General features: G+C 37.8%; 1 protein-coding gene across 1 annotated transcript in view; it reads right to left on the minus strand.

Moving 5' to 3' along the window:
* The window catches only part of GBE1 (1,4-alpha-glucan branching enzyme 1), a 304,174-nt gene that overhangs the window by 233,874 nt on the left and 51,820 nt on the right, over positions 1-18,480 (minus strand). Inside the window, exon 2 of the mRNA XM_066347125.1 lies at positions 15,315-15,484. Coding sequence (XP_066203222.1) covers positions 15,315-15,484 — 170 coding nt within the window. The remainder of the gene's footprint in view (positions 1-15,314; positions 15,485-18,480) is intronic.

Consider the following 18,480-nt stretch of genomic DNA (forward strand, 5'->3'; position numbering starts at 1 on the left):
ACAAATGTCATCAGAAGAAAGGTAAAATTCTCCTGAGCATTGCTTCCCAGTGTACAAAACTTTCTGTGGTTATTTTTTTTCAATTAGGCATAAAAATCGGGGCATTCCTACCCTTTCCCTCATTTTGAGTCTATCAACGATAGACATTTAAGTTATTTTGAAATGTGCCTAGCTCCTAGACTTGATCATTTTAAATGAAATGTTTTCAGTTATAGCAAAATAGGAACCCAATTATTTTATATTGACATAAGTAGTTTACTGCCTTCCTCTCTACTCATTATCATCCAGCTCCTGGGAAGCAGCTAGTTTTCAGCAATTATTTAGAAACCTGCAATAAACATGACTTAGTTCTGAAACTCCAAGTATATTTTAAATCACATTTAATTTTCTAAAGAATAGGTCTTTTCTGTACGGCAGAGGATTCAAAGTTTTAAAAATTCATCTTGAACCTTTAATAAACTTTGACTTGCCCAGAAATACTTTTTTGCGTGGCATGACTCCAAACTCGATGATTGTCAACATATATACACTGTCTTTCTGAGTTCTATAGCAGCTGGTAGCTGCTTTAAAAATTAGCTTTTATTTTCTTTTTAATGACTAAACAGAAAAGAGATGATTGTTTCATATCCTCTCAAATGAAGAAAAGAATATATGCAATATACTTTAAGTAAAGTTACTTTCTAGGTATTTTTGCTTTGTTTTGTTTTTTTGAGAAAAAGCGAGAGAGGGTGAGAGAGAAAAAACATCAACTTTTTGTTCCACTTATTTATGCATTCACTGGTTGCATATGCCCTGACCAGGAATCGAACCTGCAACCTTCGCATATCAGGACAATGCTCTAACCAACTGAGCTTCCTGGCCAGGGCCCAAGCTTTAACAATGTGTATGATAAAAGCCATAGCCACATCAGTTTGGGCTTTCCAAAGACAAAATCATTTGCCTTTTGCACAGCTCAGCTGTCTTTTAAAACTAAAAGTAATTTTTTAAATAAGAAATAAAAAGACCTTTACAACTCTGAGTATTCTTTTCAATTTTGTCAATTAATATCTCTATAGTATTCATTCATAATTTGTTAGCATCTACAGCAACCCAGTTTAGGCAAGTAAAGTCACATTTTCCCCCACTGAGCCAGATGAAGAATCATGTTTAGAGAGCTCAACTATGGTTTCAAATTCTAAAGCCCTTTCTTTTTCTTTTTTAACATACTAATTCATGAAATTTCATTCTTGAAAACCAGATATATTTTACTATTCTAGGTAGCTGTACCTAAAATATCTTCAGGTCAGTAGGCAAAAAAAAAAAAAAAAAAAAACCACTTGAACAAATTAAATTTTAGACATTCTTTAATTTTAGTTTCTTCTGAAAAAGTATGAATAATAAATGTTAATCATTTAGATAAAAACTAAAGTAATAAAATTCCCTTTTTCAGATAAACAAATAATAGTCAATTTATATATTGGCAGAGGGCAGGTTTGATTAGAAGACATGTTTTACATTATTTGGGGGGTCGAGTAAGAAGTACGTACAAAAGCAATGTTTTGAACTACATACGTATTTTTTGCTCCATAAGACATACTTTTTCCCAAAAAAATGGAGAAGAAAATGCCCATGTGTGTTATGGAGCAAAAAATACAATATTTTATTAAATATTTTAACACACCATTTGGTTCAGAATACTTTTTTTCTTATTTTCCTCCTTAAAACCATAGGTATGTCTTATGGTCAGCTGCATCTTATGGAGCGAAAAATACAGTACATTCTGCCAAGATAAAGTATAAGTAAAATCAGGTTACTTTTTTTAAACTCTGCCAAGAGGTGAAGAAGCAACATTTCTTTGAAGTGATATTTCAAGTATATATACAGATGTTAAGCTTACTGTTACATTAGATGACAAAGTAAGAAAGAGAATTCTTAAAAATGATCAGTGTTATATATACGAATTTTATAGACTCTTTTAAGTTTCTTGTTAAGTTTACCAGCTGATAAATGAGGTTATACAAATACAGTTAGACAATTTTTAAAACATTTTATCTCATCAGCAAAACCATTAAGAAAAACATCTTAATCTTCATTTGCATTTTTTAATAAAAATATACTGTAATTTATAAGCCAATTAACATGCATTTTCTTTTCCTTTGGTTTAGCACAAATGTATACATTATAACACTTACTGATGAAATTACTTAATACATTGTTTTTCTTTTTTATTGAAGTTGTTGAGGTAACACCAGTTAAAATTATGCCGGTTTCAGTTGTACCTAACACATTTTTGATCAGGAAAAAATTTCAGGTAAAAAAAAAAAAAAAAAAGGAGATGAAGTCAGAGTAATGGCGGGGTAGGAAGCGATACCGATAAATCTCCCCCAAAACTCAACAAGATCTTCAACCAGAAACAGAAAAACCTATACTTGGAGCCTCCAGATGCTTCGCAATACACCCAAAGGTATGGTCGAGTGAAAAATTGGCTAAATATATAACCAAATCCCAAAGGAAATAGGGAGTAAGAAATGCTCCGCCTACCTCACTAACCTAAACAGGGCGGCTTTCTCTGGTAACTGTGAATATAGAAACTGAGGCGGGCAAAGGGGGTGAATAGATCCAGGCCGCGACACAAACGGCCGAACCAGGCTGTGGCACGGAGATCCAAGCCGAGGAAAAACTGATCCTGTGGCAACCCGGGCAATACAAGCTAACACTCGCACCAAACCCAAAGAAAGACAAGCGGGGCAGCCATTTTACCCGATCTCCTGGTCGGTGCGCAGTTAGTGGGCGAGAGATTTCTTCCTAAGCCCCGGGAGTGGGTGCCCGTGTTACCCCACAGAGAGGCAGAGTCAGAGGCCTTTCTGTGGGCTGAAAGCAGAATCTCTGGGCAGCCCCAGCGCCCTGGGAAAGCCGCGCACGGGAGGGAGCGAGAACTAACTCCAACAGTGGAAATTTTCCATGCTGGTGGGGGTTTCACTCAGAGGGAAACGCGGCCGGCCTCATATCCTGGTCTGCACGCGCAGATAGGGAGTGAGCGATTCCTCCGAGTGCCTCGGCAGTGCGCGCCCGTGTTATCGCACAAAGGGGCAGAGTCAGGGTCCTTTGTGTGGGCCAAAGCGGAATCTCGGGCTGCCCCAGCGCCTTGCAAAAGCCGCGCATGGGGACGGAGCGAGAGCCAATTCCAACGCTGCAACTTTTCCATGTGGTTGAGGGTTTCACTCAGAGCGTGAGACAGCTGGCCGGATATCCTGGTCTGCGCGCGCAGACAGTGAGTGAGAGTTTCTTCCAAGCGCCCCGGAAGTGGGCGCCTGCCTGTGTTACCGGACAGAGTGGCAGAGCCAGAGGTCTTTGAGTGGGCGGAAACCCCGCCTGATTATGCTAGCAGCTCTGACTGACTGAGACTTACCCAGAGCCCTGTGCTGAGTGGAAATAGAGTGGGGAGTTGCCAGCTCTTTGAGCCTCTTACTATCCAGGCAGAGGCAGCAGCAACCCCATAGCTGGATTATCAGGCTACTAATTGAGGAAGGAAAGACTAGGAGAAAGGCTCCAGGAACACGGATTCTCTCACTGTCGGAGCCTATAAATGCTAATGAGCCTCGACTGCCAACGAGACTAAAGCACAATACATGACATTGCCATAGAGACTTATCAACTGCAAACCTCTACCTGAGCGTGCCAAAGGGGCAGAACCCGGGGTACAGAGTCACCGACCAGGAAGAGGGAGAGAAAAGAAAATGCAAGAAGATAACCTCTCAAAATCAAGAATAATCTGCAGACTTGAAAACCTATCCCATTTTATTATATTTGTTCGTTTGTTTCTCTTATCTTCATTCTTGATACTTTTTTTTTTCCTCCTCCAATTTGGCCAATTAACTCTCTACCGGTCTTACTCTCTCCTCTCCTTGAACTACACTACCCATAAGTGTTACATCTCCCATTATTTTTTCTCTCCTCTTCCTTTCTCTCTATGAGGGTTGCACTCCAAAACCCTTAACTCTCTCTCTCTATCTCTCTCTCTCTCTCTCTTTCTCCTTTCTTTTTTCTTCTTTTAGTGGTTCCATCTTTTTTTCTCTCTCTCTCTTTCTTTTCTCCCTCTATATTAGTTTCTTCCTTTCTCCTTTACATCTCCTCTCATTCAAACCTCAATAACAAACAAATTATCTAATCTGGGACTCAAACTTATGTTTGTGGCATTTTGGGGGGTATTTACTTCACCTTTTTAACTCACTAGCATTGCTCCCATCCCTGGCTCTCCATTTTATCTAGTTCTTGTTCCACTAAATACAATAGTAATTTTTTAATTTGTCCCCACATTTTTCTGTTTTCCTCTTATTCCTCTCATCATAACTCTTAGACAACCAACACCTAAAAGCAAATCATTTTATTCTTGACCCAAATTTTTTCCTTATTTGCTTTTTGTGGGTCCATACCCCCTTTTCTTTTTTTCTTTTTTTTTTCTTTTTTTTGCCCCTTTATTACTTTTCCCCAATTCAGGCCCTCCATCACAGGCATTGTTTGTTATAATTCACAGTTCACCACAAGATTTTCTCAAGAAAGAGGGGAGAGGAGAGAAGAGGAAAAAAGGAGGGGGGAATAATTTCCATTTTTTTTAATTTTTATTTTACTTTATTTTTCTTTATTTCTTATTAATTTTTTTAAAAAAAACAACTCTTCGATTTTTTTTTTTTATCTTTTTAACTTTTTATTCTTTATTAAATCTCATTAATACTATCAACAAAACCACCCTCAGATGCCATTAAGGAAGAAAAAATCAAATATCATGGATACAAAAGAAAGAGAGGTAACACAGCTAGATGAGGAAAAATCTATGGAGAAAAAATTTAATATATTGGAAACCTTGGAGCTAAATGACAGAGAATTCAAGATAGAAATCCTAAAAATCCTCCGAGATATACAAGAAAACACAGAAAGGCAATTTACGGAGCTCGGAAAACAACTTAATGAACACAAAGAATATATGTCCAAGGAAATTGAAACTATAAAAACAAATCAAACAGAGATGAAATCTCAATTCACGAGCTGAAAAGCAAAGTAACAAGCTTAGCTAATAGAACAGGTCAGAAAGAAGAGAGGATTAGTGAAATAGAAGACAAGCAACTTGAGGCACAACAGAGAGAAGAAAGAGACTCAAAAATTTAAAAAAATGAGATAGCCCTACAAGAATTATCTGACTCCATCAGAAAGAATAACATAAGAATAATAGGTATATCAGAGGGAGAAGAGAGAGAAAATGGAATGGAGAACATACTCAAACAAATAATAGATGAGAACTTCCCAAGCCTGTGGAAAGAACTAAAGCCTCAAGTTCAAGAAGCAAACAGAACTCCGAGTTTTCTTAACCCCAACAAACCTACTCCAAGGCATATCATAATGAAATTGACACAAACCAACAGCAAAGAAAAAATTCTCAAAGCAGCCAGGGAAAAGAAGAATACAACATATAAAGGAAGGCCCATTAGATTATCATCAGATTTCTCAGCAGAAACTCTACAAGCTAGAAGAGAGTGGACCCCCATATTTAAAGTCCTGAAAGAGAGGAACTTTCAGCCACGAATACTATACCCATCAAAGCTATCCTTCAAATATGAAGGAGAAATAAAAACATTCACAGATACAGAAAAGATGAGGGAATTTATCATCAGAAAACCCCCACTCCAGGAATTACTAAAGGGGGTTCTCCAATCAGATACAAAGAACAAAAAAAAACAGAGCCACAAGTAAAAGCTCCAAGAAGAACACAATAAAACCAAATTTAAACTGTGACAACAACAAAAAGAAAGTGGGGGAGAAGATGGAGATTAACAGTAGCAAAGGACGATGGAGTGCAAAAGTACTCACAAAATAGTGCACTACAATGAACAGGGTAGGGACCCTTTTCATTACTCAAAGGTAACCACCATTGAAAAAACCACCACAGAAGCACATGAGATAAAAGAGATAGCAACAGAGGAAAGATGTATGGAATACAACCAAATAAAAACAAAAGATAGAAAAACGAAAGAGAAGAATCAAACAAGACACAAAACTAACAGAAAGCAATCTATAAAATGGCAATAGGGAACTCACAAGTGTCAATAATTACACTAAATGTAAACGGATTAAACTCACCAATAAAAAGGCACAGAGTAGCAGAATGGATTAAAAAAGAAAATCCAACTGTATGCTGCCTACAGGAAACTCATCTAAGTAACAAAGATAAAAACAAATTCAAAGTGAAAGGCTGGAAAACAATACTCCAAACAAATAACATCCAAAAAAAAGCAGGTGTAGCAATACTCATATCGGATAATGCTGACTACAAGACAGGAAAAGTACTCAGAGACAAAAATGGCCATTTCATAATGGCTAAGGGGACACTGAATCAAGAAGACATAACAATTCTTAATATATATGCACCAAACCAAGGAGCACCAAAATATATAAGACAGCTACTTATTGATCTTAAAACAAAAACTGACAAAAATACAATCATACTTGGAGACCTCAATACACCGCTGACGGCTCTAGATCGGTCATCCAAACAGAGAATCAACAAAGACATAGTGGCCTTAAACAAAACACTAGAGCACCTGGATATGATAGACATCTACAGGACATTTCATCACAAAGTGACTGAGTATACATTTTTCTCCAGTGTACATGGATCATTCTCAAGAATTGACCATATGTTGGGCCACAAAAACAACATCAGCAAATTCAGAAAAATTGAAGTTGTACCAAGCATATTTTCTGATCATAAAGCCTTGAAACTAGAATTCAACTGCAAAAAAGAGGAATAAAATCCCACAAAAATGTGGAAACTAAACAACATACTTTTAAAAAATGAATGGGTCAAAGAAGAAATAAGTGCAGAGACCAAAAGATATATACAGACTAATGAAAATGACAATTCGACATACCAGAATCTATGGGATGCAGCAAAAGCAGTGATAAGAGGGAAGTTCATATCCCTTCAGGCATATATGAACAAACAAGAGACAGCCCAAGTGAACCACTTAACTTCCCACCTTAAGGAACTAGAAAAAGAAGAACAAAGAAAACCCAAAACCAGCCGAAGAAAGGAGATAATAAAAATCAGAGCAGAAATAAATGAATTAGAGAACAGAAAAACTATAGAAAAAATTAATAGAACAAGGAGCTGGTTCTTTGAAAAGATCAACAAAATTGACAAACCCTTGGCAAGACTTACCAAGGAAAAAAGAGAAAAATAAACAAAATCCAAAATGAAAGAGGAGAAATCACCACGGAAACCGTAGGTATACAAAGAATTATTGTAGAATACTATGAAAAACTTTATGGCACTAAATTCAACAACCTAGAAGAAATGGATAAATTCCTAGATCAATACAACCTTCCTAGACTGAGTCAAGAAGAAGCAGAAAGCCTAAACAGACCTATTAGTAGAGAAGAAATAGAAAAAACCATTAAAAACCTCCCCAAAAATAAAAGTCCAGGCCCTGACGGCTATACCAGCGAATTTTATCAAACATTCAAAGAAGACTTGGTTCCTATTCTACTCAAAGTCTTCCAAAAAATTGAAGAAGAAGCAATACATCCGAAAACATTTTATGAGGCCAACATAACCCTCATACCAAAACCAGGCAAGGATGGCACAAAAAAAGAAAACTACAGACCAATATCTCTAATGAATACAGATGCTAAAATACTAAACAAAATACTAGCAAATCGAATACAACAACATATTAAAAAAATAATACATCATGATCAAGTGGGATTCATCCCAGAATCTCAAGGATGGTTCAACATACGTAAAACGGTTAACGTAATACACCATATCAACAAAACAAAGAACAAAAACCACATGATCTTATCAATAGACGCAGAAAAGGCTTTTGATAAAATACAACACAATTTTATGTTTAAGACTCTCAACAAAATGGGTATAGAAGGAAAATATCTCAACATGATAAAGGCCATATATGATAAACCATCAGCTAACATCATATTAAATGGCACTAAACTGAAGGCTTTCCCCTTTAAATCAGGAACAAGACAGGGTTGTCCACTCTCTCCACTCTTATTTAATGTGGTACTAGAGGTTCTAGCCAGAGCAATCAGACAAGACAAAGAAATAAAAGGCATCCATATCGGAAAAGAAGAAGTAAAGGTATCACTTTTTGCAGATGATATGATCCTATACATCGAAAACCTCAAAGAATCCACAAAAAGACTACTAGAAACAATAAGCCAATACAGTAAGGTCGCAGGATACAAAATTAACATACAGAAGTCAATAGCCTTTCTATATGCCAACAATGAAACAATTGAGAACGAACTCAAAAGAATAATCCCCTTCACGATTGCAACAAAAAAAATAAAATACTTAGGAATAAACATAACAAAGAATGTAAAGGACTTATATAATGAAAACTATAAACCATTGTTAAGGGAAATCGAAAAAGATATAATGAGATGGAAGAATATACCTTGTTCTTGGCTAGGAAGAATAAATATAATCAAGATGGCTATATTACCCAAAGCAATATACAAATTTAATGCAATTCCCATCAAACTTCCAATGACATTTTTTAAAGAAATAGAGCAAAAAATCATCAGATTTATATGGAACTATAAAAAACCCCGAATAGCCAAAGCAATCCTAAAGAAAAAGAATGAAGCTGGGGGCATTACAATATCTGACTTCAAACTATATTATAGGGCCACGACAATCAAAACAGCATGGTATTGGCAGAAAAATAGACACTCAGACCAATGGAACAGAATAGAAAACCCAGAAATAAAACCACATATATATAGTCAAATAATTTTTGATAAAGGGGCCAACAACACACAATGGAGAAAAGAAAGCCTCTTCAATAAATGGTGCTGGGAAAACTGGAAAGCCACATGCAAAAGAATGAAACGTGACTAGAGTCTCTCCCCCTGTACAAAAATTAACTCAAAATGGATCAAAGATCTAAACATAAGACCTGAAAAAATTAAGTACATAGAAGAAGACATAGGTACTCAACTCATGGACCTGGGTTTTAAAGAGCATTTTATGAATTTGACTCCACAGGCAAGAGAAGTGAAGGCAAAAATTAATGAATGGGACTACATCAGACTAAGAAGTTTTTGCTCAGCAAGAGAAACTGATAGCAAAATAAACAGAAAGCCAACTAAATGGGAAATGATATTTTCAAACAACAGCTCAGATAAGGGCCTAATATCCAAAATATACAAAGAACTCATAAAACTCAACAACAAACAAACAAACAATCCAATAAAAAAATGGGAAGAGGATATGAACAGATACTTCTCCCAGGAAGAAATACAAATGGCCAACAGATATATGAAAAGATGCTCATCTTCTTTAGCTATTAGAGAAATGCAAATCAAAACAGCAATGAGATACCACCTCACACCTGTTCGATTAGCTATTATTAGCAAGACAGGTAATAGCAAATGTTGGAGAGGCTGTGGAGAAAAAGGAACCCTCATACACTGTTGGTGGGAATGTAAAGTAGTACAACCATTATGGAAGAAAGTATGGTGGTTCCTCAAAAAACTGAAAATAGAACTACCTTATGACCCAGCAATCCCTCTACTGGGTATATACCCCAAAAACTCAGAAACATTCAGAAACATTGATACGTAAAGACACATGCAGCCCCATGTTTATTGCAGCATTATTCACAGTGGCCAGGACATGGAAACAACCAAAAAGCCCGTCAATAGATGACTGGATAAAGAAGATGTGGCACATACACACTATGGAATACTACTCAGCCATAAGAAATGATGACATCGGAACATTATAGCAAAATGGTGGGATCTTGATAACATGATATGAAGCGAAATAAGTAAATCAGAAAAAAACAGGAACTGCATTATTCCATACGTAGGTGGGACATAAAAGTAAAACTAAGAGACATTGATAAGAGTGTGGTGGTTACGGGGGGAAGGGGGGAATGGGAGAGGGAAAGGGGGAGGGGGAGGGGCACAAAGAAAACAAGATAGAAGGTGACAGAGGACAATCTGACTTTGGGTGATGGGTATGCAACATAATTGAACGACAAGATAACCTGGACTTGTTATCTTTCAATATATGTATCCTGATTTATTGATGTCACCCCATTAAAAAAATAAAATTAAAAAAAAAAAGACTTTCTTTTTACTCAACTCTTCTTTAAAAAAAAAGATTTTAGTAAACAAGGGAGAAACAAACTTCAGAATCCCTTAATTGTGGTTAAAAAAAAATCATAGTTCAGTTACATAAAGGTATATTTTTAGCTATGTTGTCCTTACAATGAAAGTTCTATACACATGGTCAACTAATTAATATTCAGGTATATATTCTTTAAAAAGAATATTCTCTTAAATGCAGTATTAACCCAAAATATTGGTTCTACTCTGAATTTCAAGCTTTTATTCCAAAATGTCCAAGTTTTTAATGAGAAAAATGGAGAGCTTTTGTGTAAAGAGACCCCGAGACCGTGCAACTTGGGGCAGAAAATAAAACATCTTTCATCTAGATTAGAAAATAAAATAGACATGTAACCTTGCCCAGCATACCACCTGTTTTTAACTATTCTCTATTATAATTTCATTTATCTTAGCCTTTTCAAACTGTCCAGTAACAATACCGGACCACTGATTAAACCATGGTTGATTGAAAATAACTGACTGAATGCTATCTCAAGGACAAGGGAGAGATTTTAAATAAGACACCTTCACAACAGGTAGAGTTTTTAAAAATCAAGTTAAATTGAAAAAAAAGAAAAGTAAACAGAGGATATTTTTACATTAAAATAGGGACTAGGTCATTTTTCGCTTTCTCTTTACAAAAGATCTTTTAAATCATTATTCCTTTACTATTTAAGAATTAAATCCTAAATACAATTTTTGTGCCTTTTTTTAAAATAAATTTTTATTAACTTTAATGGGATGACATTAATAAATCAGGGCACATATATTCAAAGAAAACATGTCCAGGTTATCTTGTCATTCAATCATGTTGCATACCCATCACCCAGAGTCAGATTGTCCTCCGTCACCCTCTATCTAGTTTTCTTTGTGCCCCTCCCCCTCCCCCTTCCCCTCGCCCTCCTTCCCTCCCGTGCCCTCCCTCCTCCCCCGACCCCTGGTAACCACCACACTCTTGTCCATGTCTCTTAGTCTCATTTTTATGTCCCACCAATGTATGGAATCATGTAGTTCTTGGTTTTTTCTGATTTACTTATTTCACTCCATATAATGTTATCAAGTTCACACCATTTTGTTGTAAATGACCCGATGTCATCATTTCTTATGGCTGAGTAGTATTCCATAGTGTATATGTGCCACATCTTCTTTATCCAGTCTTCTATTGAAGGGCTTTTTGGTTGTTTCCATGTCTTGGCCAATTTTTAAGTGCAATTCTCTAATACCACACATGGCCCAACAAAACTGTAAAGTACAACTTTTAATAAATACTAGTCATTATAATAGTAAATCTAGTTTTTATATATTTCTCATATTTTATCTCTAAAACAAACATAGTAGATTTAAAGATAAATATAAAGATAAACCTAAAGCAAGTACCAAATTTAAACTTAGGTTCTTCCAGTAGTTTGGCTATCTTTCTGTAAAAATTTGCCTTGAACATTCTCAATCACTATCTCCCAATCTTAAAAATCACCATAAAGATAATAAAACAGAATGTCAAAATGTGCCTAGACACAAGATGATGTCTAAATTGTCTATTAACAAAAAACTAGTAATCAAGGCAGTTGCATAGAGAAGATGGAGAAATAATGATGTTTATGCATAAAGAAAAACAATAATAATTTCTATTTTAATAATAATTTAAGTGAAAAATCTCCTATTCTCAAAATGCATTTTATAATTATCACAGGCCAAGCTAAAATGAGTCAGCAGATCATATGATCTTTCTCAAACCACTCTGAACTTTTCAATAACTCTCAGGAAACACAGGGAGCTGAAATCATCTAATTTTGGAGATTTCATGAAGTATTTTAAGTCCTTAGACCCGTGCTTTCCAACAAGGAAGCCGCTAGACAGTGGTGGTGAGTGAGCACTTGAAATGAGATCAACAGAACTAAGAAAACAAACTTTTAATTTTATTTCATTACATTATTACATTTAAATTTTAAAAATATTGTTCAACTTAGTGACTAAAATTTTTAATTGTTTGCCAAAACTTAAAGTGAAAATCATATTAAATGTAAATATAGATCAAGAATTTCCAATGAAAAAAATGCCAGATTTGTAAGATATGATACAAAAGACTAAAAATATTGCTAACAAATTTTATATTGACTGTATGTTAAAATATTTTGATAGACTGGGTCAAATAAAATGTACCATTATTAAAATCCATTCAACTATTCTTTCACTTTTTTAACATAGCTACTAAAATTTTTGACTTACATAACAGGCTTACATTATATTTCAATTGGACTTTGTTACCTTGGACCAGGGGTCGGGAAACTTTTTGGCTGAGAGAGCCATGAACGCCACATATTTTAAAATGTAATTCTGTGAGAGCCATACAACGACCCATGTACATTATGCATTATCCAATAAAGATTTGGTGTTGTCCCAGAGGACAGCTGTGATTGGCTCCAGCCACCCGCAACCATGAACATGAGTGGTAGGAAATGAATGGATTGTAATACATGAGAATGTTTTGTATTTTAAATGTTATTATTTTTTTTTTATTAAAGATTTGTCTGCGAGTCAGATGCGGCCATCAAAAGAGCCACATCTGGCTCACGAGCCCTAGATTCCCGACCCCTGCCTTGGACAGTACATATAAAATCAAATAAACTTTTGTAAAGTCAGATTCTGTAGGGTATAATTTACATGCAGTTAAACTCACTCTATTACACATACAGTTCTATGAATAATTACAGATGTATACAGTCACATAACCACCACCACAATCAAGACATAATACATTTGCATCACCCCAGATATTCCCTTATGCTCCGCTGTAATCAATTCACACCTTCTGCTTGCAAAACGTGACAACCCTGTTTTCCGTCCCTAGAGTGTTGCTGTTTTCAGAATATCATATAAATAGGATAATATAGCATGTAGACTTTTGAATCCAGTAAAATCAAATTTTAAATATTACATCACTCTATGGTACTAATGGATTTTACCATTCTATTATTTCCTTTCCTTGTATGAACATTTTGCCAAGCCTATTTTTCCAGTTATTCTACTTTCAAAACTGAGTTTTCTTCCTTGTCACTATGGTAGTATTATATGTATGTATAGTTATACTTCTAGAATAAAAGTGAGCAGACTGCATTGTAGTTATTAATATACAGGTCCTTTCCTCCCACTGGATTGTATGGCAGAATCCTAACCTCTAGAACTAGTGTGCTTTCCGCAGGGTTGTCTAGTGATATTAACAGTGCAGATATTGTTACCTTAGAAAGTCAGGGAGCGCCTGACCAGGCAGTGGCGCAGCAGATAGAGCATTGGATTGGGATGCAGAGGACCCAGGTTCAAGACCTCAAGATCACCAGCTTGAGCGCAAGGTCGCTGGCTTGAGCAAGGGGTTACTTAGTCTGCTGTAGCCCCCCCCCCCCCGGTCAAGGCACATATGAGAAATCATGAACAACTAAGGAACCGTAACAAAGAATTGATGTTTCTCATCTCTCTCCATTCCTGTCTGTCTGTCCCTATCTGTCCCTCTGTCTGGGAAGGAAGGAAGGAAGGAAGGGAGAGAGGAAGGAAGGGAGGGAGGGAGGGAAAGGAGGGAGGGAAGGAGGGAGGAGGGAGGAGGGGGGAGGGAGGGAGGGCTGGAGAGTCTCTCCATTGGTCAAAATTGGAGGTCTAACTCTGGGCGCCAAGAGCTACGAAGATGAATGAACAGGGCCCAAGGCACCAAAAGATAGACAGATGAATGGACAGGGCCCCAGCAGCAAGATAACTGGAGAGGAACAAGCCCCGCCCCCTCTCCCTATGGGACCAGGCTGGAGCAGGAAGAGGCGATGCTCTTCCCGGAGAGCGGCCCAACAGCCCCCTTCCTTTGCCACCAGCACCTGCCTCACGAGACTGGCTTCTGTGGTGGCAGGCAGCCTCCCCTGAACTTCCACTTTCAGTTACAATCATAAAACCGAGGAGTGTTCCCTTTCTGTTATAGAAAAGGAGAAGGAAAAATAAATTAAGTGATGAAGTTTACCTTCTAGATTAGATATCTACTTTAACTGAGGTCTCATAAAAAGATATTAGACTATACAGGACCCAATGTCAGCTAACCAAATGAAAACCAGTGGGGATTTAACTTACATCAATTTTTTTTTGTGTGTGTATTTTTCTGAAGTGAGAAGTAGGGAGGCAGAGAGACAGACTCCTGCATGCACCAGATCGAAATTCTCCCGGCAAGCCCAGTAAGGGGCGATTTTCTGCCCATCTGGGACATTACTCCCTTACAACCAATGCCATTCTAGTGCTTGAGGCAGAGACCATGGAGCCATCCTCAGCGCCCAAGCCAACTTTGTTCCAATGGAGCCTTGGCTGCGGGAGGGGAAGAGGGAAAAAGACAGAAGGGAGAGGGGAAAGGGTGGAGAAGCAGATGGGCGCTTCTCCTGTGTGCCCTGACTGGGAATCGAACACAGAAATTCCACATGCCAGGGCCAATTTTTTTTTTTAATTAAGTGAGAGGAAGGGGGAGGCAGAGAGACAGACTCCCGCATGCACCCTGACCGGGATTCACCCGGCAACCCCACTAGGGGGCAATCCTCAGCCCATCTGGGGTATTGCTCCACTGCTCAGTAACCAAGCTCTTCTTAGCTCCTGAGGTGGAGGCCATGGAGCCATCCTCAGCGCCAGGGGCCAACTTGCTCTAATTGAGCCATGGCTGCAGGAAGAGAGAGAGAGAGAGAGAGAAAGCAAGATGGGGAGGGGTAGAGAAGCAGATGGGCACTTCTCCTATGTGCCCTGACCAGGGACATCCACATGCCAGGTTGATACTGCACCACTGAGCCAACTGGCCAGGTCCTTACGTCAACCTTCAACCTGATTGCAACTGGTTTTTTCAGAGCTTGCTAACATAGTTGAGTAAATTTGGCATAGTCTGCATGACACTATTTTTCTCATAAACTCTTTTTTCTTGTACATGATTTTATAGAACAAGTTTTTAGGGAACACATATATTGCATGATAACAGAAACACCTTTACTACATGAAAGTAAAGAATAAATTCTATGGCTCTATCTGAAAAGTGGAATTTTTATAATCATTTATATCATCAAATATATGAAACAAGAAGTCTATGTTTCAAATGGATTAATAAATATTAATACCGACTTTAATACTTTCAAAATACTTACTGAAGTCTCCAGTAAGAAAAACTCCTTCTGCTCCCGGAGCCCATTCTTTGCAGTACAAACCGCCGTCAGCACATCTGTGGACTCCAAATGACTCATAGCCTCTGGAAAACTTATCAATGCCACCTTCATTCTCTCCGATGTTGTTCAAAATCTCGTTAAACCGCTTATACCTTTGAAAAGTGCAAAAGCAGGAAGTTACAAAATTAAATTCTCCTCCAGGAAAGCCATTGTAATTAAGTAAGCGCTTTATTCTTATTCAGAAAAAAATAAAAGATAAAAGAAAAAAGGAATCATTAAAGAGGACTAATGTGAATAATTTCATTTATTAGTAAAGGTTACTTGGTAAGTAAAATGATTCTTATTTCAGGTATTAACTAATTACAATAACTTTTTTTTTTTTTTTACAATTTCAAGCACTTTGGTATAAGACAGGAAAAATAGTGGTTATTTTATTCCATGAAATTTTAAGATCTGCATTATAGTAACTACCAAATCAAGACAGTTTAATGAAGAAGCATCCTATATCCTTTGCCACTAATCTCTAATAAAATGAAAGAAAAAAAAGTCAAAAACAGCAAGAAAAATAAAATTACCCTACAACAGGTGTTGGTAGTTTTTCTGTTAAGGTGTTGATAGTAAATATTTTAGGCTTTCTCAGCCATATGGTGGTCTCTGTTAGAAGTCTGCACCTATCTGCTTCTCCACCCCTCCCCCTCCCACCTCTCTCTCTTTCTCATTCTCTCTCTCTCTCTCTCTCTCTCTCTCTCTCTTTCTTCTCCTCTCCTCCTGCAGCTATAGCTTAATTAGAGCAAGTTGGCCCAGGCTGAAGGTGGTCCATGGCCTCTGCCTCAGGTGCTAAAATATGGCTCTGGTTAAAAAGGAGCAAGGGCCCCAGTTGGGCAGAGCACTGCCCCCTAGTGGACTTGCCAGGTGTATCCTGGTCGGGACATACATGGAAGTCTGTCTCTGCCTCCCACCTCTCATTAAAACTATATTTTTTATTTAAAAAAATGTCCTTATATTTTTTTATTTTTAATTAATGTATTGTGGTAACATTGCTTAATAAAATTATACAGGTCTAAGTGTACAAGTCTATAATATATAATCTGTATATTGTATTGTGTCTGATCTTTCCTGTTTTACAAATTGTCTTTTTTTGTGTATGTGTGTGACAGAGACAGAGAGAAACAGAGAGAGGGACAGATAGGAACAGATAGACCAGAAGGGAGAAAGATGAGAAGCATCAATTCTTCGTTGCAGCACCTTAGTTGTTCACTGATTGCTTTCTCATATGTACCTTTGGCGTGGGGCTACAGCAGACAGAGTGACCCCTTGCTCAAGCCAGCGACCTTGGGTTCAAGCTGGTAAGCCTTGCTCAAAACAGATGAGCCCACAGTCAAGCTGGTGACCTCGGGATTTTGAACCTGAGTCTTCCGCGTACCAGTCTGACACTCTACCTACTGCGCCACCGCCTGGTCAGGCTACAAATTAAGTCTTTACAGGGCCAGAGGTATGGCTCCAGGCCCACCAAATCCTTTTACCTTCCACAGGCCTCCCTCATTATCTCATTTGTATAATCAAACAACGTTCTTTGACTTGTTTGCTTCTGTGATGTTCTTGTTTAATAAAACAAATGCTTCTTTTTTTATTGATTCATGTTCATTTTGAAATATCCCCTAATTTTTGTAAGCAGTGTACAGTTCTATATAACATCTATAATCCTATATAATATTCTATAGGAATTATACTGGGTATATAAAACTATGTTTGTAAAAATTGGGGAACTGTAATAGATCTGATAAAAGGAACTCAAAGGCCTGATCAGGCGGTGGCACAGTGGATAGCAAACCGGACTAAGATGTGGAGGACCCAGGTTCGAGACCCCAAGGTCACCAGCCTGAGTGTGGGCTCATCTGGTTTGAGCAACGCTCACCAGCTTGGAGCCAAGGTCGCTGTCTTGAGCAAGAGGTTACTTGGCCTGCTGTAGCCCCCTGGTCAAGGCGCATATGAGAAAGCAATCAATGAACAACTAAGGTGTCACAATGATAAACTGATGATTGATGCTTCTCATTTTTCCCCGTTCCTGTCTGTCTGTCCCTATCTGTCCCTCTCTCTGACTCTCTGTTTCTGTAAAAAAAAAAAAGGGGGGGGGACTCAAAGGTTAAAATTTTAGCTTGAGTAATAGTGGTTTTAGTTATAATCAATAGTCTTAATGATTAATACAAGTAAAAGCTTTGTGCCAGGCACTGGGAAACCTGAACAAGCCTACAGGCCTGTTGGGCAAACAGGTGTGTTAGGCTTGCTCACCTGCACTTTGCCTGCTTGGTGCATGAGCACTGGGCGGGGCCTCGTGTGTATAGTCTGTGTAAGGCTGCAGGTTGTAGATTGCGGATTGCCTGCTGCCCTTGGGAGGGGCCACTTATTGCTATTGTTTTTCAGAGAAGGGGTCTCCCCCTACTCCCGCCTGTTTTGCTTGTGAGTCCTGAGTGAGAGAACGACGCAGGTTTCCTTGCCTGCTTGCTCATGCGCAGTTGCGAGGTTCTAACAAATGGAATGGCCCACCATCCTCCGGCTCCACAGCTCCTGTACCATCTGCCCAAACTCAACGCGAATCTGCACGGCCATGGCCACCGGCCGAGGAGATCGGCAAGCAGTCCACCAACGTGGCCCAGGGGTCTGCAAGCAAAGCCTTTGTACTCGAAGGACTGAGTGCTGACTAGGATCCAATTAATTGTGACTAAAATATTTTTGAGCGTATATAGAAATAAATACTAAATAAAAGAGCATTTAGTATCAGTAATGAAAGGATGGCTTCTCTAATTAAATACTGAAGCCTGTAAGTTAATTGTAAATAAACAGATCTCTAAAAATCAAAATAACTTCAAGGGATCAAAGGTATAAAACATTAAAAATACATAAAACCAAGAGGTGCCCCCAAAATCAAAATGTCTAGTAAATATTTGAAAAGATGTTCAAATTCATAGACAAGAAGCGCAAACTTAAACTTCCAATTTCTACTTCCCACCTAAAAGACCAATAGACATATGACCGTCTCTGTGGATACAGCGCACTGCAGGGGAGAAGACATTCTCAAACACTCTTTAGTGAAATATAAATTACAGAGTAATTCTGTAACAGCTATGAAAATTTCAAAACCATACTCTTC

Source organism: Saccopteryx leptura, chromosome 8 (assembly GCF_036850995.1).
Source record: "Saccopteryx leptura isolate mSacLep1 chromosome 8, mSacLep1_pri_phased_curated, whole genome shotgun sequence".
NCBI lineage: Eukaryota > Metazoa > Chordata > Mammalia > Chiroptera > Emballonuridae > Saccopteryx > Saccopteryx leptura.